Below are 24,427 nucleotides of genomic sequence, written 5' to 3'. Positions count from 1 at the left end.
TTTTTATGTATACTTTAGGTTTTAGGGTACCTGTGCACAACGTGCAGGTTTGTTACATATGTATCCATGTGCCATGTTGGTGTGCTGCACTCAGTAACTCGTCATTTCACATTAGGTATATCTCCTAATGCTCTCTCTCCCCCCACCCCCCACCCCACAACAGGCCCTGGTGTGTGATGTTCCCCTTCCTGTGTCCATGTGTTCTCATTGTTCAACTCCCATCTATGAGTGAGAACATGCGGTGTTTGGCTTTTTGTTAATCAGCCTGCTGAAGTGACCAATTTTGTATCAGAGAATACAAGGAGTTTCATTTCAAATGTTATTTGGGCATTTTTTAGACTTTTACAGTGGCTACTCCATTTTTAGAAGGTAAAACTAGAAGACTTAAAACAGTAATGTTAAAATTACAGAACTATAACAAGAAAAACATTTTTTACTAATTGAAAAATGTTCTCTGATGCAATGGCTAGTTTAAGTTCAGTCATCATAGGTAAAAACTATAAGTATTAAAACAGGGATATATAGTCTACCAAAGTCTGTACATATGTTAATTAGCATCAAAAAAGTTATTTCATTTTATTTATATCACAAAAAGATAAGTTATTGTATTTGTTCACAAATTAAAACAACCCCAAAATGTCTTTGAAGAATCACAACTTAAATGTGTCTATACGAATAGAGTAAAAAGAAACTACACATACATAAGGACATACTATGAACTAAAACAAGCTTCATTTTCAAAAAAGAAAAACTTTGACAAACCATGCCAAATAACAGCTTCTTTTTCTTTCTTGTTTTTTTGTTTTTGTTTTTGTTTTGTTTTGTTTTTTCGAGATGGAGTTTTGCTCTTGTTGCCTAGGCTGGAGTGCAATGGCGTGTTCTTGGTTCACCACAACCTCCGCCTCCTGGGTTCAAGCGATTCTCTTGCCTCAGCCTCCCATATAGCTGGGATTACAGGCATGTGCCACCACACCCAGCTAATTTTGTATTTTTAGAAGAGATGGGGTTTCTCTACGTGGGTCAGGCTGGTCTTGAACTTCTGACCTCAGGTGATCCACCTGCCTTGGCCTCTTTTTCTAAAGACAGTAGAAACTAATAGGATGGATATAATTTTTATTATTTATTTATTTATAGAAACAAAGTTACACTATGTTGCTCAGGCTGGTCTCACACCCCTGCACTCAAGTGACCCTCCTGTCTCAGCTTCCCAAAGTGCTGGGATTACTGGTGTGAGCCGGCCAAGGATTTACTTTTTAAATGCCTAATAACAATAAAAACGTATAGGAAATTTAAAAAATCTCTAAATACTCCTGTATTACACACATACCCAGAAAACTACACAATTAAAAAGAAAATTCCTGATAGCTGCTCTCCCCTAAGTGTTTTTAAATGTTTCTCGTTTATCTGACTGACAAATATGCCAAGAAGTATAGATGACAAATGTTTAAACGGTCATAAAATATAAAATCACTTATTCCTTTGTAATAGAAATTTCAATTTATACACAGTAATTTATATATAAAGTTACTGCATTAGATACTTTTGGAAAATGGACACCAGCCAACAATGAAAAGGGAAAACTAAAGAGGGAGTGGTAGAATTTAAGTAAGTAGAACTAACCAAGCATTGAAAAGAAACCCGCAGGTGATAGCTATGCAGGAGGTTCAGAGAACAGCCTGTCCAAAGATGATCACTTAATAAATGATAAATTAAATGAATATTTACATAATAATACTGTAAATGCTACTTCGTTTTTAATTTTCAGATTCAACCATGAAGCAAAATAGGAAAAACAATTATACTTAACATAATTTAAACATTATAAATTTTGACACTGTAGAATTGATAGTGTAGCTGAGAGAAGTTACGTTGTAAGGGACAGAAAAGGATAAAAATATAGAAACCGAATGCTCTAAGTTCCACACTGGGTAGGTAAGAGTTATTGTTCAAAGTCAATGAGGCAATAAATCCAGCTCCAAATATACAACTTAGAGTTATTAGGATAATAGTAGAAATATGGTAACACAGCTGATAAATGTTTAAGAATTTAAGTTCCTTGTCTTCCAAAGAAATAATTTGAGTCAACAGGGAAAATGCATAAATTAAGAAATATAAGCACATCATTTACAGAATAGAAGCAACATTCAAAAGAACAAAAAATATCTGCGATAAGATATGAGAAGATGAGGTGGGAGGCAGGAAGAAAAACTTTACTTTTCATTTTATACACTTTTTTTTATACTTCTGAGTTTTTATTTCCATGTATAAAATTAATTTTATAATTTTAAAAATGCCATCTAAAATCCTGTGTTTGTGATTTTAGATGGTAAATATGAAAGACATAAATACCAAAACATTTTAAAAGTTGCTTGATTTAGGATGAAATACTGGTGACTAACAATAATTTTTGAAAAATAAAAAACATTTATACTACAATGTCTTCTTCCTTTCAATTTGTGCCTACATCAATTTTTTCCTGGGTCTCTCTGTAAAGTAAGAGAGGAGAAAGAAGAAAATTCAACAAAGGTATGCAGAATATATTAACGGTAATGTGAAGGTAAAAGGAATGAGAAAAAAATATGTATTCTTACAACTACCAAACTTGCTGGGCATGGTGGCTCAAACCTGTAATCCCAGAACTTTGGGAGGCTGAGGCAGGTAGATCCCTTTAAGCCACGAGTCCAAGACCAGCCTGGTCAACATGGTGAAACCCCATCTCTTCTAAAATACAAAAAATTAGCCAGGTGTGGTGGCACACGCCTGTACTCCCAGCTAGTCAGGAGGCTGAGGCACAAGAATCACTCGAACCTAGGAGGCAGTGGTTGCAGTGAGCCGAGATCGTGCCACTGCACTCCATCATGGAAGGCAGAGAGAGACTCCGTCTCAAAAAAAAAACTACCAAACTTATTTTATAAAATCTAGATATAGGAGAAGAGTATTTTAAGTACTAACTAATGTGAACAATATACAAATATCCTTAAAATAAACAATTTTCATTTTCCCCATATACTTTACTCATTCTTGTAGGATTTCAAAAACATATTATGAATAAGAATTGTTATATTTTTCATGACGAAAATAACACGTGTTCACTTTTAATACAACGATAAATGTACTGGTTTTCTAAAACAATAACATCTTGTTTTAACTATTCAAGTTTAATAATTTCTTCTCAACCCAAATCAGCAACTGGCTTTAGTGTTTCTGCATATCTCTTCATAAAAGCAAATATGAAAGGAATTTAGAAAGATGTCCAAAGTGCAAAGTCATCTCCATTCTGAGTACACAATAGAAATAAAATGAGTAGAGTTAAAACTTTTTATTCGAACACTTAGGAAACTCAAGGAGTCATGCTAGGCTTATGTGATCTAGTTTCAATACCTCTAGTTACAAATATATAAATTACTAGAATCAAGGATGAATTGCTTGGTATAATACTATAGATGGGCTACATATTGCTCAATACAGTACTGAGCAATTCACACTTCAGAATCAGACAGAAATGAGTTCAAAGTGTATACTGTTTACATGTTTGCAAACTTGGGCAAGTCACTTACATTCTCTGAGCATCTTCTGAGTTAAGAACAATAGTATCTACTATAACAGGCACCAGTGCTTGTTATATGCTAGACAGTTTAAAATGTTAAATCACATCTCCAACAGTACTGAACTACTACTCTCTAAATAAGATTTTCATTTTCATTCAGGTGCTCAGCTTTTTCAGTTTAAAGGGGCATCCCTTAGTGCAGTTTCATGACTTTAGTGTGGCAGATCACAAATGAATTAGGTGAATGAATTGTTTCCGCTGCCTGTGGCACTATTACCTTATCAATTCTCATTTGAGGAGCAGTTAAGGTGCTAAAAAATGTTTTTAACTAAATAAAAGTTATTTACTATTCTCATATATATGCATATGAAAAGTATAAAAATAGAAAAAATCAGGGTAAAATAATGAGATAAGGAATATATATGGTTTATAGACTTGAGGCTCATATTTTAATTGTAGTTTTCACATTTTACTTTTGATCCTGAGGTTACATGCACTTCACCCTGTCAGACCTCTCCCTTTCTCAATTATATACAAGAATGACAAAAAAGAAATCTCTTCCTGTTTCAAGTGCAAGAAAAGGTACATAAACTAAGATTAATACATTGTTAATGAGGTTCAGTCATCTTAGAAATGGTAATATCTTCCAGTTTAGAATTGAGGCTTACAAGGAAAGAGGATCCTGAGCAAGAATAAAACAGGAGAGAAAAATGGAGGAAAAATTGGTCAAACAATAATAATAGTTGTCATATATTCAACACTGGTATGTGAAAGCCAGATGCTTTAAATAAATCATTTCTTATATTGCCAACAACTTTACAAGTAGGTATAATCATCTCCCTTTAGAGATAAGCAACTGAAATTCTGGAATGATCTACCCAAAGTCACTCAGCCAGGAAGTAGCACAGCCAGAACTTAAACTGAAGTCTGTCTGACTCCAAACAAAATTAAATCATGCCAAGCTATTTCCAGAACTTAAAATTTCTAGGACATCAAAATTTCATTAGAGGGCAGTTACTTTTCCCTTCCTTTGTACAAGAAGAGACAAAAACTAGGTGCAGAAATAGCTTTTGTCATCGATGAACACTCCTTCCTTAGTTTCTTCTTGTTAGTCATATGAACAAAAGAGATTTCAGGGTAAAAATGCCAGCATCATATGCTTTTATTCCTAATCAAACGGTGCTTTCAAAACAATTCCCAACAGCAGTTGGGCCATCAAAACCATGGAAGTAAGGAAAGAAGAAAGGAGGGAAGGAAGGAGTGAAAGGGAGAGGAAGAGAGTGAAAAAGAGGTGACAGGAGAGGGAAGAAAAAGGTAATAGAGGGAAGCCAGTAGAATGTACTTTCTTCATTTAACATATAATTTGTCTATCTACATCTTTTCCTCTCTCTTTTTTAAAAAGTACATTTAACTCCCCTATGTGAACTTCTTTTAAGTTCTAAGAATTCCAATGACACACTAATTTGCTTTCACTTTCTGGAAAGTAACAGTCTTACCATGAAACTTTGAGGCTTCAGGATCATTCGCATTGATAGCAATTAATTTCCAATCTGTTTCACCTTCATCAATAAGAGCCAAAATTCCAAGGATCTTCACATGAATAACTTCTCCACAAGAAAGAATCTTCAAAGAGAAAAGAAATTCACTATTTGCAAGGCTTTCGAGAGTTTACTCACATATCACAAAATCCATATAAAAGATTAAAAGAACTACAGACTGAAATGTAATAAAGCCTCAATAATTAAAAATAATATGAAAATAGCCAGTCTGCCTTGTAATGTCCCTTTAGAGTTCACTTTCTCAAAATTTCCACTTTCACCAATGATTGAATTATTTTCCAGATAAACAACTTGCCCTCCCATTGCAAACAACTAAAAAACTGGACAAAATATATGAAATCACTCGTTTCAGACATTAAACAACAGGCAGTACAGGACTGTGATCCCAGAGAGAAGTAAACAAATGAGAAGAGACATGTGATTGCCCTGGCTTTCTGCTCAATACACATTCCAAACCACGGCAGAGAGAAAGGAACCCAGTAAGAGGAGAGGGATCTCACCGAGGTTAAAAAAAAATGGAGGATGAGGCAGCTGGAATTTCTAGGGCGTGGTACTAGAAATAACTACAGCAATATACATAGGGGTTCCTTGGAGACACGGATTAAACACTAACCTGTGCACGCATGGGATGAGACTCTATAAGTCAAGGCAAAGAATAACGGCCAGAGACCTATAAAATGAGTTCCAGCCACCCAGGAAAACCTCATTTACCACAAGGGGCATTCATTAGTGAGCCTATAATAGGCATGCCTTAATGGTAGGACTAAACTGGCTCTCAAATAAAGGCTACCCTAGACCTGTCCTAACAAAGTTTTAAAAGTGCCTGGATACAACCAAACTGACTCACAAGTAACTACCTGTAAAAACAAATATTCTTTAAAGGAAGACAACAACATCCAGGCACTCAACATAACACAACATCCAAGATCCTGTCAATATGCAAGAAAATGTAAGCCCTAAATGGGGAAAAAAATTAAAAATCATTCAACAGAAACATTTCCAGAAATGTTAGATGACGGAATTAACAGATAGGAACCTCAAAACAACTATGGTAAATATGCTCAAAGATTTAAAGAAAAACATGACAATATGGAAGAGAGAAATAGAAAACATAAAAAGAACCAAATAGAACTTTAAGAGCTAAGACATATATGATCTGAAAAGACAAATTCTCTCAATGAGCTTAACAACAAAATAGACATTGCCAGAGAGAAAATTAGTGAAGCTGAAGACACTGTAACAGAAACTTTCCAAAGTGAAGCACAGAAACAAAAAGGGTAAGAAAAAATTAACAATCCCAGTGTCCTCTGGGACAACATCCAGCATTCTATCTCATGTATAAATGGAATTCCAGAATGGGAAAGAAGAGGCAGAAAAATATTTGAATAAATAACGTCCAAAAAATTTCCAAATTTGATGAGAAGTATAAAACCCACAGATTGAGAAAGCACACGTGCACACACATACACACACACACACACACCCATCAGAATAAACAAACAAACAAAATCCAAAGTGAAGCACATCATAAAGTGCTGAAAACCAGTGATAGTGACAGAGAGTAAATCTTAAAAGCAGACAGAGGGGAAAAAAAGATTACATAAGGGTACGATGATAAGAACGACAGCTGATTTCTCTTTAGAAGCAATGTAAGCCAAAAGACAAAGAAATGAAATCTTTAAAATTCTTAAAAACACTACCAACCTAGAATGCCGGGAGTCAGAAAGACTTTGCAAAGGGGAAAGGGGGAACTTTCTGGGATGATGGAAATGCTTCACATTTTAATTGGAGGAGGTTATGTGTGTGTAGACGTATGTCAAAACTCACTATATACTTAAAATGAGTACACTCTATTGTAATATATGTTTTATATGTATACATAATGACTTAAGGTTTATTTTAATAGTTAAAAAAATAGGAGGTTGTCCCCAAGATGGCCAAATAGGAACAGCTCCCGTCTGCAGTTCCCAGTGAGATCGACGCAGAAGACAGGTGATTTCTGTATTTCCAACTGAGGTACCTGGTTCATCTCATTGGGACTGGTTGGACAGTGGGTGCAGCCCTCGGAGGGCAAGCCAAAGAAGGGCAGGATGTTGCCTCACCCGGGAAGCGCCAGAGGTCAGGGGAATTCCCTTTTCTAGCCAAGGGAAGCCATGAGTGACTGTACCTGGAGGAATGGTGCACACCTGCCCAAAATACTGTGCTTTTCCCACGGTCTTCACAACCAACAGACCAGAAGATCCCCTCCCGTGCCTGGCTTGGCAGGTCCCATGCCCATGGAGCCTTGCTCGCTGCTAGCGCAGCAGTCTGAGATTGACCTGGGACGTGGGAGCTTGGTAGGGAGAGAGCTGTCCGCCATTACTGAGACTTGGGTGGGCGGTTCTATGCTTACAGTGTAAACAAAGCTGCAGGGAAGCCTGAACTGGGCAGAGCCCACCACAGCTCAGCAGGCCTACTCCCTCTGTAGATTGCACCTCTGGGGGCAGGGCATATCTGAACAAAAGGGAGCAGACAGCTTCTCCAGACTTAGACGTCCCTGCCTGACAGCTCTGAAGAGAGCAGTAGTTCTTCCAGCATGGCATTTGAGTCTGTCTCCGATAATAGACAGACTGCCTCCTCAAGTGGGTCCCTGAGTCCTGTGTAGCCTGACAGCGAGACACCTCCCAGTAGAGGCCGACAGACACCTCATATAGGTGGGTGCCCCTCTGGGACGAAGCTTCAGGCAGCAATATTTGCTGTTCTGCAGCCTCTGCTGGTGATACCCAGGCAAACAGGGTCTGGAGTGGACCTCCAGCAAACTCCAACAGACCTGCAGCTGAGGGGCCTGTCTGTTAGAAGGAAAACTAACAAACAGAAAGGAATAGCACCAACATCAACAAAAAGGACATCCATGCCAAAACCCCATCCATAGGTCACCAACATCAAAGACCAAAGGTAGATAAAGCCACAAAATGGGGAGAAACTAGAGCAGAAAGGCTGAAAATTCCAAAAACCACAATGCCTCTTCTCAAAGGATTGCAGCTCCTCGCCAGCAACAGAACAAAACTGCATGAAGAATGACTTTGATGAGTTGACAGAAGTAGGCTTCAGAAAGTCGATAGTAACAAACTTCTCCGAGCTAAAGGAGCATGTTCTAACCCTTCGCAAGGAAGCTAAAAACTTTGAAAAAAAGTTAGACGAATGGCTAACTAGAATCAACAGTGTAGAGAAGAGCTTAAATGACCTGATGGAGCTGAACACCACAGCACGAGAACTTTGTGAAGCATATACAAGCTTCAATAGCCAATTCAATCAAGCAGAAGACAATCAAATTAATGAAATAAAGCAAGAAGACAAGATTAGAGAAAAAAGAGTGAAAAGAAAGGAACAAAGCCTCCAAGAAATATGGGACTATGTGAAAAGACCAAAACTACATTTGATTGGTGTACCTAAAAGTGATGGGGAGAATGGAACCAAGTTAGAAATCACTCTTCAGGAAATTATCCAGAACTTCCCCAACCTAGCAAGGCAGGCCAACATTCAAATTCAGGAAATACAGAGAATACCACAAAGATACTCCTCGAGAAGAGCAACCTCAACACACATAATTGTCAGATTCACCAAGGTTGAAATGAAGGAAAAAATGTTAAGGGCAGCCAGAGAGAAAGGTCGGGTTACCCACAAAGGGAAGCGCATCAGATTAACAGTGGATCTCTCAGCAGAAACCCTACAAGCCAGAAGAGAGTGGGGGCCAATATTCAACATTCTTAAAGAAAACAATTTTCAACCCAGAATTTCATATCCAGCCAAACTAAGTTTCCTAAGTGAAGGAGAAATAAAATCCTTTACAGACAAGCAAATGCTGAGAGATTTTGTCACCACCAGGCCTGCCTTACAAGAGCTCCTGAAGGAAGCACTAAACGTGGAAGGGAACAACTGGTACCAGCCACTGCCAAAACAAGCCAAATTGTAAAGACGATCGACGCTATGAAGAAACTGCATCAATTAATGCGCAAAATAACCAGCTAGCATCCTAATGACAGGATCAAATTCATACATAACAATATTAATCTTAAATGTAAATGGGCTAAATGCCCCAATTAAAAGACACAGAGTGGCAAACTGGATAAAGAGTCAAGACCCATCAGTGTGCTGTATTCAGAAGACCCATCTCACGTGCAGAGACACACATACGCTTAAAATAAAGGGATGGAGGAAGATCTACCAAGCAAATGGAAAGCAAAAAAAAGAAGCAGGGGTTTCAATCCTGGTCTCTGATAAAACAGACTTTAACCAGAACTCATGTTCTCCCTCATAAGTGGGAGCTGAACGATGAGAACACGTGGACAGAGGGAGGGGAACATCATACACCAAGGCCTGTTGGGGGTAGGGGGCTAGGGGAGGGATAGCATTAGGAGCAATACCTAATGTAGGTGACGGGTTGATGAGTGCAGCAAATCACCATGGCACATATATACCTATGTAACAAAACTGCATGTTCTGCACATGTAACCCAGAACTTAAAGTATAATAAAAAATATATAAATAAACTGAAAAAACTCAATTGAAATGGAAGAAACCATGAACAACAGGCAATTCACAGAAGAAATGAAAACAGCCTTTAGGGGTATAAAAAGATGTTCAAGCTCATTCATAATATAACTACCTTGTGGTTTAAATTAATATCCCTGCTTAGTGTTTGCAGAATTCTCACACAATAGGTAGTTGCCTGTCATCTTGACCTTCTCCTCTATATTTTGCTTTCTCTATTCTGGAGGGAATTTCTCTGGCTGCCAGCTCTAAATCTACCAAGGGGATCATTTTTCTTCTTCTATCTAGAAGAATCAGAAGTTGAAACAAAACCTTTAACTTCATTCTACTGCCAAAACAAGCCCCAAAATTATGGACATAAGACAGCATGGGCAAGTGTGGCTAGAAGTGCATTATTTTATTACCAAGAAAATTTACAGATAAATGAGAATCCAAGATGACCAAGACGCAGAATACAAGAAATGAGGAGATGAGAGTAACTAACTAAGCTGGCGCATCTTACAGTGGCAATACTACTCCTGTCACTGGCAGCTATCATCAATGAGTCTGAGATTTTCAGTATGAGTATAACTTATTCCCTTATGCCTACCTGCAAAGTTTCATATAATGGTCAATATTCCAAAATTTAAACGTTAAGAAAAAAGTCACCTTAAGGTCTAAGGATAATTTTTTAATTAACAAATCAAAATCTCATCACATTATGTAAGTAAAAGCAATCCATATGTTTAAAAAATTAGGCACCAAGAAAGTGGACCTGTTTACAGTTTCAACCTATTGCAATTTGTGCTGAAACTGAAGTTATTTACATATCTTGAAATTTAAGATATCTACTAGGCCTAGACACTCACACTAAATAGAAAATAAACCTGTATGTACCATTACATAATATAAACTTGATTCCTGCTGCTTGAGGGGAAAAGATACCTGAGAATCCTTTTACATTGCTTCATAGTACCTTTTTAACAAACACATTTATCGGTTACTGGTGAAAAGTAAAACATAATAGAGTAAAGCCTTAAGAAAATAATAAATGATATTGACAAAACAGGTTTCATAAAATATTTCAAAAATATTTTAAGAGAAACCCAGAAATAGCGTGACTTAAACAGATGTTCCATGTGCTTAAGAAAGTTATTCCAGTGAGGTTCCCTCAAGCTGCCAACGTCAAGTTTATATGCATGCATTCTTTCTGTATATCCTTTTATTTTTAAAGGTTTAGTTGGCTATAGATTTTCACTGTAAAACTGGAATTTGAACACATGCTTCAGAACAAATTTCTCATAATTCAAAATGCAGTTTTACATTTAGAAAACAAGGTATGTAGAAAAATGTCACTTCTGTGTCCTGAAATTATTTATTTTGAGGGAAAAAATACTAGAATTTTAAGTCATAAAGTCAAATAAATCCTGTCAGAATATTTGGAAGTTGATTCTAAAATCTTAACATAAATCTGTATGGAATTGTAATTAGTTAACACAACTGACTAATGTGATTGTATAAACTAAACTGAAATCTGAATTCCAAGGGAATATACACAACTATATTAGACACTCACATGTCTAGCCTCTATTAAGTACTCGGCTCTATATTAGGCACTGTGTATTAAAAGAAAGAATGAATTGTTCTCAAGGATTTACAATCTTATTTGGGTGACTTAGACACCCCAGAGCAGAACAGCATATAAGACCAAACACACGTGAGTTTAAACATGTAATATCAACACTATGTGCATCATTTCTCATAGCTGTGCCTTCTTCATTTCCAATGCCACTGCCCTGATCTAGGCACCAGAGTGTCAAGGTAGGTTCTCTAATATGATAAAAGGACAAGATAGAGGCTAACAAATCAGAAGACTATAACACTATAGATAGGAGGTAATTTGGATCTAGATTAGGGACATGAAAGTGGATAGTCTAGATAAGGGTAGTGAAATATTTAAAAGGAAAAACAAATAGTGCACAAGGAGAAAAGAAAATGATTTACCAAACACACACTGTGTGATGGGCACTAGAGTATGTCTTCTATGGGCATCATTTAATTCTTCACTTACAAAAACTAGTGTACAGTGTAGATATTATCCCTGTCTTGGAAATAAAGATACGGGGACTCACAACAGTTAAATAATTTTTGCCTGAGATCACAGAACTAGTGAATGGAAGACCTGGGATTCATACCCCAAACTGAGCCAAAGCTTCTTCTCTTGCCAAACTACTAAGAAAGCAGATGAGTCCTTGCCTGAGGACAGAGGGTTGGGAGTATCAAAGGAAGAGATTAAAAAGAGGTATAAGAAAACATTTGGGGGTGATAAATATGTTCATTTTCTTATTTTTGATAATAATTTTGCATGTAATTATATCAAAAATCATCAATTTGTGTACACTTTAAATAGGTACAGTTTATTATATGTCAATTATAACACAATAAAGCTAGAAAAAAATCTACTTCACATTTATGGCTAAAACTATTTTTTAAATGCATTACTTTCTTGGATAAAATAATTATCCACATTTGTTTAAGATGAAATCAGACGTAAGCTTGTTTTAATTAAAAAAATCACAATACCATTTCACAACCACTAGGATGACTGTTAAAAAACAAAAAGGAAAATAATGAGTATTGGAGAGGATCTGGAGAAACTGGAATCCTTGAATATTGTTCGTGGGAGTTAACATGCTGGGGAAAACAGTTTGGTGGTTCCTCAAAGAGTTAAATTCAGAATTACCATATGACCCAGTAATTCCACTCCTAGGTGAAAAAAATGGATAAGAGTATTCAAACAAAAACTCGTACATGAATGTTCATAGCGGCACTATTCATAATAGCCAAATGGTAGAAATAAGCCAAATGCCCATCAACTAATGAATGGATAAGTAAAAGGTAATATTATCCAACAGTGGAATATTATTCAGCCATAAAAAGGAATGAAGTACCGATACATGCTACAACACGGATGAATCTCAAAAGCACACTAAGTGAAAGGGGCCAGACACAAAAAGTTACATATTATGTGAGACCATTTACATGAAATATCCAGAATAGGTAAACCTATAGTATAGAGACAGTAAATTAGTGGTTGCCAGGGACCAGTTAGAGAATGAAATGGGGAGTGACTGCTAATGGGGATGGGGTTTCCTTTTGAGGTCATAAAATGTTTGGGACTAGATACAGGTGATGGTTGTACAACACTGTGAATGTATTAACTGCCACTAATTTTAATGTATACTTTAAAATGGTTAATTTTATGTGAATTGTACCTCAATTTAAAAAATTAATCACAAATTATTTTTGATGATGGTGGAGGTTGTTATATACATGTCAAAATGAACCATAATAAAACAGCTCCTATCCCTTAAGTCCTCTCTCCCAAAACTCTGTTATCATTAAGTGAATGGTTCACTTCTTTCCAATACCTACCTTCAAGTTTATTCTATAATGAACAAAATACTTACTTTTTTGTGTTTAACTACAAAATTGATCAGATAATTTCTTAAAAATGTCAATCAAAAAATAAAAACATTTATCAAATTAAAGCAAAAGAACACAAACTTTTTGCAGAAAAACTTGTTGCAATGCAGCTGATTTAAATCAAGACTTGAATTTAACCAAACATATCTCAATAAAGTAAATCTCAAACATTAGAATTCTGTCATTTTAAATAATAAAAGTTGAAATCATATGGCTATAACCTGCAAATTGCAAAGAATATAAATAGGATGGATATAAATATGTGGATCACTTCTCACAAGTATTAGCAGTAGAGGCAGAAGGGGATAGAGCAAGCTTGTCCAACCCGCGTGGCCTACGGGCAGCATGTGGCCCAGGATGGCTTTCAATGTGGCCCAACAAAGATTCATAAACTTTTGTAAAATATTATGAGATTTTATTTATTTATTTTTTAGCTCATCAGTTATTGTTAGTGTTGGTGTATTTTATGTGTGGCCCAAGACAATTATTTTTCCAATGTGGCCCAGGGAAGCCAAAAGATTGGACATCCCTGGTGTAAAGACTGGGAACACTGGCTCCAGAACAAGATACCTGGGATTCAATCCCACTTCTGCCAACTTACTAGCAATGTAAGTTTGGGGAAACTACCTAACTTCCTTGGAATATGATTTTATGTAAAATTTGAAAATAAAAGTACCTGTTTCACAGGGTAGCAGTTTTAAGAATAAATGAGATAATTCATATAAAGCAACTCAAATAATGGTTTACAGACTAGTACTTTACTATAAGCATCAGTATTAAGGTTTGGGTTCCTAAAGGAAATCATTCATTTTTCCCCTTACCATTCTCAGTAAACAAAAAGACTAGGAGAAATTTTTTTTGAAAAGTATATGCCTCATGAAGTATATTCTAAAGGATCAAAGACAAGGAATCAGATTTTCTGAGGGACACTTTATATGTTATTTCCTACAGTGATCTAATTCTATAAAAGGGCATGTAACCATTGTTTACAGCATTCTTAAAAAAACACCAAACCTCTGATTTATTAACCTGCTTTTCTATTTCTTAATAGAAAAAGAAGTTTCATCTTCCTCAGTCTGCAAATTACAGGTAAACAACTAAGCTGCTTCCACTCCAAAATTAGACTCTCATTTGAAAAATTACGGAAAGATGGCTCTGGAGATGGAAAATGGGAGATGTGCAGATTTATATGGGATCCTCTGAACTGATATTGGCACCAACTCACAGAAGCCGCTGTGTGGTTAGCTCAGCTGCTCTTTTTGCATGCCTCCAGGGGTTAATAGCTAAAGCTACATCTGTGAAGGAAATATAATGACAACACTGTCCACAGGAAGAGACATCATAAACAAAGAATTTCCCTCTACAGTTGAGGTCTCAATTGTCTGAAATACTGTCTGTTCCTTTCCCAGTCCCTGCCCTCCAGCATGCTTCTTACCAGCTGCAATCACAAAGTATTTCTGATACATGTCCTCAAGTTTGGACTCTGGTTGCTTAAATTCTAGATTCGCAAGTCCAAAAGGAACATAGGACAAGTGATTATAAAGATATGGATGATATTTGCAGCTCTGAATATACATCAAAACTAAAGTGCTCCATAGAAAAATTTTACAAATGCATATGTAATTGCTAACTTATACAGGCTGTATCATATTTAGAGAAGGGTGTTTAGCTGTGGTAGTATGCTATTCTATTTATTTATTATTATTTTTTTGAGACTCAGTCTTACCATGTTGCCCAGGCTGGTCTTGAACTCTTGGGTTCAGGAGATCCTCTTAGCTCACCTCCCAAAGTGCTGGGATTACAGGCATGAGCCACTGCACCCAGACTGCTCCATTCTAACAGAGGCATTAACAGAGATGATCTAGTGAAAAGGAACCAGAGTGGAAAATAATCTAGAAACTCTGTCAGATAAGGAACAACTAGAATAAAAAGCCTTGAGAACAGAAGTCTTCAGGAGAGTATGGTACATTGGACCAAAAGATGTGTAAGATCCTTTATAAAACAAAAATGTTCAAATTTGAAGTTATCACATAATTGCCAGTTTAAAGTTGGCTATACTGGTTAACTCACACTAGATACACTAAACGAGAGTTTCTCAACCAAAGGCAATTTTGCCCTCTAGGGGATATTTGGCAATATCCTAAGGCATTTTGGGTTGTCACAACTGAGGAGGAGGTATTACTAGCATCTAGTAGGAAAAGGCAAGGGATGCTGCAGAAGACAGTCCTCTCTCATAAAGAATTATCCATCTGTAATATCAATAGTGTCAAAGTTGAGAAATCCTGTAGATGACTCTGGCAGCAGGGTATAAGAATTCCTGGAAATCACATAAAGCTTTTAAAAAGCACATTCTAAATTGTTTTATCTATTTTTATTCACAAAATTTATTTTAAAATTTCAAACAACATAAGAACAGATAAGACATGTATGGGTTATAAAGCAAGCAAGGAAGCATGCCCAGCAGATTACCAAGTTGCCTCAGAATGAGACACACCCTTTGACTTCACATGCAGCAAAAAGGCACAGTTTTATTTCAAACAAAGCAGTGTTTTGCTGTAACACCGTTAAAAACTGGAAGGGAAAACTCAATCAAACCAAAAACTAGATGCTTAGGAATAAATGGTAGAATTCTTACAAAACCACCACACTTCAATTCAATCTAAATCAATTCAATAAATCTATGCTGAAAGTATAACATTTAGTTTTCTTAGACACCAAATGAACAATACAAAATCCCTCAAGGGACTTAGAACATTAAAGTTTTCTATATCTGTGGTTCTAAGTCTGTTACCAACTTCCAGGACGCTGCTTCTTTCCCTCTGCCCATTAACAATGTGGTGTTAAAAGTGACTTCCTACCACTATGTTTCTTACAGCTGTTTCAACCACTCATCTCATAGCCAGGCATGAAAGAAAGGAGCGTACCCCTAACCAAGAACTATTTTTTAGATGGTAATCATATATTTATTTCATATTTAGTAAGTATTATTTCAGGTCTTATTAACTAAAGGAATAAACTGCCCTGGCTATAAGATGTAAGGATGATATGCGAATTCATGAAGTGTTCCATATTTTTCACCCGGATACAAGAAATTCAGAGAACACTTGAGAGATACTAGGCAAGATGAATATCACCAAGGCATAAGGTCATCAAGGTCTATCCTAAATATACATGCACACAACATCAGAGCACCCAGATTCATAAAACAACTACTACTAAACCTAAGAACCTGAGCAATACAATAGTGGGAGGCTTCAACACTCCACTGGTGTTCTTGTGTCCTTTAAAAGCACATTAAAAAGATAATTCATCATGATCAGGTAGGGTTTATTCCAGAAATGCAAGGATGGTTGAACATATACAAATCAATAAATGGGATTTACCACATAAAGAAAATTAAGAATAAAAACCATACGATCATCTCAATAGATACAGAAAAAGCACGTGATAAAATCCAACATTCCTTCATGATAAAAACCTTCGACGAACTAGGCACTGAAGGAACATACCTCAAAATAGTAAGAGCCATCTATGACAAACCCATAACCAACATCATACTGAATGTGAAAAAGTTGAAAGCATTTCCCCTAAGAACCAGAATAAGACAAGGATGTCCAGTCTCACCACTCCCATTCAACATAGTACTGCAAGTCCTAGCCAGACCAATCACCCAAGAAAAGGAAATAAAAGGTATCTAAATTGGAAAAGAGGAAGTCAAATTATCTCTGTTCACTAATGACATGATAGTGTACCTAGGAAACCCTAAAGGCTCCTTCAAAAGACTCCTGGACTTGATAAACAACTTCAATAAAGTTTAAGGATACAAAATCTATATATAAAAATTAATAGTATTTCTACATACCAATAATGTTCAAGCTGAGAAACAAATAAAAAAATCTCATTTGCAACAGCCACAAACACACACACACACACACACACACACACACACACACACACACCCCACAAGAATACATTTAATCAAGTGGGTAAAAGATTTCTGCAAGAAGTACAAAACACTGATGAAAGGAATCATAGATGACACAATCAGCAGGAAAAACATACCATGCTCATGGATTGGAAGAATCAATATTGTTAAAATGCCAATATTGCTCAAAGCAATCTGGAGATTCAGTGTAATTCCTATCAAATTACCAATGTCATTTTTTCACAGCATTAGGAAAAACAATCCTAATGTTTATATGGAACCAAACAAAAGCCAGAATAGTCAAAGCCATCCTAAGCAAAAAGAACAAATCTGGAGGCATCACATTACTCAGCAACAAATTATACCACATAGCTATAGTACTGGTATAAAAATAAACATGGTACTGGTACAAAAATAAACACATAGATCAATGGAAGAAAACAGAGAACAAACAAATGAAGTCACATACCTATAACCAACTGATCTTCAACAAATAACAAAAAAATAATGGGGAAAGGAGACTCTATTCAATAAATGGTACTGGGAAAACTGGCTAGCCATAGGCTGAAGAATGGAAACTGGACCCCTATCTCTCAGCACATACAAAAATTAACTCAAGATGGATTAAAGACCTAAATGTTAAGATCTGAAACTATAAAAATTCCCAAAGAAAATCTAGGAGAAACTCTCTGGATATCACCTAGGCAAAGAATTTATGATGAAGACTCCAAAAGCAAATGCAATGAAAACAAAAATAGACAAATGGGACTTAATTAAACTAAAAAGCTTCTACATAGCAAAAGAAATAATCAACAAAATAAACAGCCTACAGAATGGGAGAAAAAATCTGCAAATTATGCCTCCAACAAAGGACTAAGACAACTCAAACAACTCAACAAGAAAAACATTAAAAAGTGGGCAAAGGCCATGAACCGACATTTCTGAAAAAAAGAAATACAAGTGGCCAAGAAACACATGAAAAATGCTCTACATCACTAATCATCAGAGAAACACAAATTTAAACCACATCGAGAGTTTTTATGTGCTGGTTTCTGAGCTCTATACAATTAAAGGTAAGATGTTCTTCTAGGAGTGAGAAAAAAGGGAGAAGAGTTGAATGTCTGCAGAGAACAAGAAATAGTAACAATAAACGTAGTAGAAAATAGAAGAAAGAACTGACCAAAGACATATAGAAGAATTGATGGGTAGCATCAATCTCTGCAATTGTGGATTTTATTTTTATTCAGTAGGATGTGGCAACCTGGAAGCAGGCACACAAAAAATAAAAAAGTATCAGATGACTTTCAGGAGAATTGAAGTTTTTATCTAAATAATAGGCAAGGAAGGTAAAGACAGGACTTGGCAAATTTTTCCATAAAGGATCAGATGGTAGATATAAAATAATAAAATAATAATAAAAGGCTTTGTAGACTATATAATCTCTGCTACAAGTCCTAAACTCTACCGTCACAGTGTAAAAGCAGTCACAGACAGTATGTACATGAATGGGCATACCTGCGTTATTTATAAAAACAGGTGTTAGGCTGGCTTTGACTTGTTACAGGGCTACAATTTACCAACCCCTGGTTTAAGACAAGAAAGTGAAGATAAAAGAAGGGACTGATAACAGAGAAATCAATAGGCTTGAACTCTGAAGAGTTGAAGAACTAGAGGCTAAAATGAAATTTTATGGCATGAATAAACCAAAACTCATGTTAGAATTAATACAGTCTATAAAACAAACCTTTGAGCCTATTTCGCAAACATCAATAGGATCATTATCTCCAAAGCAGTTCGTGCTCTTATGTTTTTCATGGGGATCTTCCCAAGTCTAAAATTTTTTTAAAAAAAAAAGCAGAAATGTAAGTTAATACTATAATGTACTTTAATCTTTCCATATAATCACAAAGGTTTATAGATAACAATAATCCAAAGAAAACATTATCAGAAATTACATAGGCCCAAGGCCAACAGGCCAGTATGTCCCTAAGGATCATAATATTTAAAACTGATTTATAGTATTTCCTCCCTCTGTCTCTCAATTGTTGGTAAAATTGCATCTGCAAGTGGGTGGTATATCCAGACATAATCATCTTCCAAGTTCAGTCAGGGAATAAATTCACATTCACTTTTAGAGTTTCAGTGGATGTTCCCACTGTCTGTGCCCTTGTTTCTGTGTTTCCGCTGACTGCCTCAACTGTGGCTTCCGTCATTCACTGCTTCCTTTGACATGGTAACAGCACACGGATCTAAATTACTAAAAGGAACCCAGTTTTCCCTTTAGAAATGAAAGAACACAACACTACTAAAGAAAATAAAAACCTATTTTGTCTTATTCATTCCATTAAAAAATCCTCTACCTGTCAAAACTCAAGGACCTTGATAAAAACATGAAAAGACATCAATTCTTTAGTTTACTGGCAAGATTATACCCTGTTGGTTACAAAATATACACATAGGAATTTTTATAAATGAAGACCGTAAAAGAAATTTGCTAGTAAGATGAAAGATCCCTTAGGCACTACCTCTCCCAAAAAGCCTCAGAATTGCCTGATTCTAAATGGAACTGTAGAAGTTCCCTAAAATTATTTGCTTTGAATTCAAACTAAGAGGGATATAGAGACTGTCATCCCAAGAATCAGATTGTCATTATTATCTAAGATTTCAGGTTATCTAAGCTTATTTCCTTTAATTTTATATAGATAATCACAAATAAACTTATTTACAGCTAAGCATTAGAGAAATTCCAATATTTTCTTTCTATCTAGTACTAATTGGTTTATTCAGAAATAACCTGGCCTAACTTTATCTTAAAAAAAAATCAATAAATGAAGTCCAACATTTCACTGCCCCAAATACTAATACTACTAAGAAAATGTAAGAATAACCACAGTTGTTAATCTTACATACTGGTCATAGGTGACAAACACTTTCTAGCCAATATATACACACACAACATATACATATACACATACATACCTCATGAATAATGTACCATAACGAATTCCATTTTATAGATAAGTAAATTGAAACAGAGTTTAAACTTGCACAAACTCATGGTTTCTATATGATAAAGATTGTATTAGAACTCATGCTACTAATCATTATTTTTTATGTGCAAATTATGATAACAATTGAATGGCATTTATTTTCAAATATAATTCCATCTACTTCACGGTTTTCTTCTTTCAAATACCTTCTCTTACTCTGAGAATCTCCTAAGTAACTTTCCTATAGAGGTTCTGTTCTTTCCCAGTCTTCCCGTTACTGCTTCTTTTTTTCTATTAACAGATATTCATTCATATAGTAAAATATTTATTGAGTACCTACCTTGGGCCAGTAACAGAGATGTATAGGAAACAGTCAATACCGTGGAGAGTGTCATGTTAATAAATGGTATGGCATTTGTGACAAATGCAATAAAGGCAATCTTAACGTGCTAGGGAAACCAGGATGGGACACCCAGGTATAATCAGAATCAAACAACCTACTGCAGAATCAGAAAATATCTGAGAGGTTCCTCCTTGCTAATGCAGAAATCTCATCTCATAATTTTGCTTACCCCTACTCCCACTCCCAAGAGAACAAATGTGACAAGCTGGAAGTCCCACTGGCCTAAAAGAAAACATCTAGATTCTATCACAAACTATCTGACTAAACCATCCAGATCTGTTTCTTAAGCTATTAAGAAAGGCTTAAAAAGAGGATCTTTTTTTTTTTTTTTCAGACAGAGTCTCCCTCTGTCTCCCAGGCTGGAGTGCAGTGGCATGATCTCGGCTCACTGCAAGCTCCGCCTCCTGGGTTCAAGCGATTCTCCTGCCTCAGCCTCCCAAGTGGCTGGAACTACAGGCGCCTGGCTAATGTTTTTGTATTTTTAGTATAGACGGGGTTTCACTGTGTCAGCCAGCATGGTCTCGGTTTCCTGACCTCGTGATCCACCTGCCTCGGCCTCCCACAGTGCTGGGATTACAGGCGTGAGCCACTGCGCCGGCCAATAAGAGGATCTTTAGACACATCCTAGCCCTAAAATGCTGGGGATTGTTAGTGCTCATTTACAATCTGCATGAATGCTACCAGTGAACAGGAAGCCCACATACTTATGACCTACTTATGACAATTTTGATGAGCATTAATTTTTTTTTTAAGTCCTTCCTCACACAGAGGCAAAGACTGTCTTGACATTAACTTGGTTGTGGTGAATATTTCTGTTGGTTGGTGGGTCCTCAGAACTCCGATTTCAACATTACCTAGCAATATGGTTCCATATGTTGAGAAATTAAGTACCCAAGTGGAAAATTCTTAAACTGTACAATCTTGTTATGTTTAGGGCCAATTCTTCATGATTTTCCTTACCAGCAAAAATACCAGACTGGTTCTCTTTATTTCCAATCTTTAATACTCTGCATCCACAGGCCTTAGTTTTTACTACAAAAAGAGATACACACTAAATCACCTCTAATTTAACTTGAAAATACAGTATAACTTCAACAGGAAAGGAAATCTTGACAAATTTAAGCTTTGGGTATGCCCTCTTATGGAATCTTATGTGTGTAACTATTAACAGACAAATAACCAGAAAAGAACAAACACTGGAGAAGAAATATCAAGAAGCAGAAGTTCAAAATCTTACTACTGGTTTCACAAAAATGACAAAAGATTAGCTTCCAGACTTTAGAAATAGTTTTGGCAACTAAATAAGAAAAAAGGCAACCCAACTAAAATGGGCTGAAGATATGAACAGGTAATTAAAAGAAGGGGAAACATGAATGACTTATAAATTAAGAAAAAATACCTAGTCTGATCAGAGAAATACTAGTTAAAATCACAATAAGATACTATTTCAAAAACCTAAAAATCTTATACTCTAAAATATTAGTAAGGATGTAGGGTACTGGAACCCTATATACTGCTGGCAGGAGTATAAATTGTCACAACTTCTTTTATAAACAATCTGGAAATACTTAGTAAATAGTTATATAACTCATAATTTGACTAACAGGTATATAAGTATATATACTATCTATAAAATAGTTATACAACTCAAAATTTGACTAACAGGTATGTAAGTATATATACTATCTATACAGGAAAACTTTAGCATGGACCCAAGAAAGCTACAAACAACCTATCAACAGGAAAACAGTATTATAGAAAAGATGATTATAAAGCTATAAAAATGAATAAATCAAAATACACATATTATTGTTATACCCTAAAACAAATCCTTTTCATTTCCATGCACGTGTTTGTGATTATTACCTTACAATCTATAAGTACTGGCCAATACATTTCTAATCACCACACTCTGGTCCTTAGGTGTCTTAAAAAATCCCTGAATCATACAAAGCCATATATACAGGTGGTTCTTAAGAATATCTTCCGGATTAACCAGCATTCCTATCACAAGTCGAAGGAAGACCTTTGACTTTCCCACTACCTTCGCCTTTTTTTTTTTTTTTTTTTTTTTAAGAGAGGGTTTCACTCTGCCATCCAGGCTGAAGAACAGTGGTGTAACCATAGCTCACTGCAACCTTAAACTCCTGGCCTCAACTGATCCTCTTGTCTTGGCCTCCCAAAGAACTGGAATTACAGGGATGAGCCATTACCTATGCTTTCCCAGCTTCAATTTGGAGCAAAAGCCTCCACCAGTGTTTTTATTACTAGTAGCTAACATCAGTAGCAACCATCATCATTGAGTTAATATTATTAAGAACTCACTATGGGGCCAAACACCTCTGATCAACTCATTCAATACTCACAATAACCTTGTGGGGTAGGTAGTATGATCATCCAGATAAACAAACAGGCCTAGAGAGATTTAGTCACTTGTCTCAGGTTATAAAGCTAGTAAGTAGTACTATATATTTGATTGGGGAGGTCAATGAACCAAATTTATAATTAAGCACAAAATAAACATGTCAATACTACATTAAGACTGAAGAAATTTTGAATTTAAACTGAATCTAGTCTTTTAATATTTTCCAGACAGGTATTCTAAATATTCACTCAATGAGATGTAACACTGAAATGACCCATTATATGTGGGCAATATGAATAAACTGGTGGGAAGATAAAGATGAATTTTTGCCCAGGGAAGCTCAAACTTTGAGGAAGGCATTATTAGGAGTGTGGGAGATGCTATTCAGGGTAACGGTCTAGATAGCTGAAGGTCTGAATAATGATGGCATACTGATGAATCACAAGCTAAGTGGATAGACTACTACTTAAACAGTATTCTGCTGCTTAAATGTTCTTCTAAACACACAGTTGGCTCGGTAACTGCTCTGAACAAGTTTCTTGCTGTTACAAGACGAATCATAGAACAGCAAAAGTAGCCATACACGCCTATGAAACAAATGTGACACACATACACAATGCATTAATTTATTCATTTCACAGTTATTGATCACCTACTCCATGGCAGGCACTAAGCTGGGTAGTCAGAATGTATCAGTGAACAAAAGAGACAGAATTCCTGCCCTCATGAAGTCTGCATTCTAGCTGGGAGAAATTAACAATAAACATAATAAGTAAATTATACAGCAGGTTACAATTTGGTAGGTGTTATAGAAAAGGGAAATAAAGTATGAGAGGAGGAATGGGAGTAGGGTTAAAAGTTTTAAAGGACATGGATGAAACTGGAAAACATTATTCTCAGTAAACTATCGCAAGGACAAAAAACCAAACACCGCATGTTCTCACTCACAGGTGGGAATTGAACAATGAGAACTCATGGACACAGGAAGGGGAACATCACACTCTGGGGACTGTTGTGGGGTGGGGGGAGGGGGGAGGGACAGCATTAGGAGATATACCTAATGCTAAATGACGAGTTAATGGGTGCAGGAAATCAACGTGGCACATGGATACATATGTAACAAACCTGCACATTGTGCCCATGTACCCTAAAACCTAAAGTATAATTAAAAAAAAAAAAAAGTTTTAAAGGATGGTTGGCAGATACTATGAAGAAGATGACTTAAGGGCAATTTAAGGAAGCCATGTGCATACCTGGAAAGGAGTGTTGCAGGGATAGGACACAGTGAAGGTGAGGGCTTGAGACATGAGTGTGCTTTGAGCACCAGAGTGCCAGTGTGGAAGCGAAGAAGCAGAAGGCAGAAGGGGAGTTGGACATGAGATTAAAAAGGTAAACGGGACCGGGGCTGGCTTTCATTTTAACAGGGTCATGTCTGAACATCAACAATCAGGCAGAAAAAACAAAAAAAAAATTAGGTAGAGCTATCCCATAAGCTATCCCATAAGCAACTGGCATGATTTCAGCATTCTTAAAAACATCATTCGATTTAGTTATTTTCTTTGATAAATAACTAACTTATATGCAATTTATGGTGTATTCACACACACACACACACACACACACACACACACACACACACACAC

General features: G+C 36.2%; 1 protein-coding gene across 1 annotated transcript in view; it reads right to left on the bottom strand.

Annotated features, from left to right (window-relative positions):
- Positions 1–24,427, bottom strand: part of PPA2 (inorganic pyrophosphatase 2) — a 102,202-nt gene that overhangs the window by 49,712 nt on the left and 28,063 nt on the right. Inside the window, exons 6-7 of the mRNA XM_032174197.2 lie at positions 18,771–18,857; positions 5,044–5,170 (exon numbers count right to left, since the gene is read on the bottom strand). Of these exons, the coding sequence (XP_032030088.1) occupies positions 5,044–5,170; positions 18,771–18,857 (214 nt within the window). The remainder of the gene's footprint in view (positions 1–5,043; positions 5,171–18,770; positions 18,858–24,427) is intronic.

The sequence above is a fragment of the Hylobates moloch genome, unplaced genomic scaffold, assembly GCF_009828535.3.
Source record: "Hylobates moloch isolate HMO894 unplaced genomic scaffold, HMol_V3 SCAFFOLD_2, whole genome shotgun sequence".
Taxonomy (NCBI): domain Eukaryota; kingdom Metazoa; phylum Chordata; class Mammalia; order Primates; family Hylobatidae; genus Hylobates; species Hylobates moloch.
Note: the sequence above shows the minus strand (reverse complement) of the source record. Positions and strands in the feature narration are given on the sequence as shown.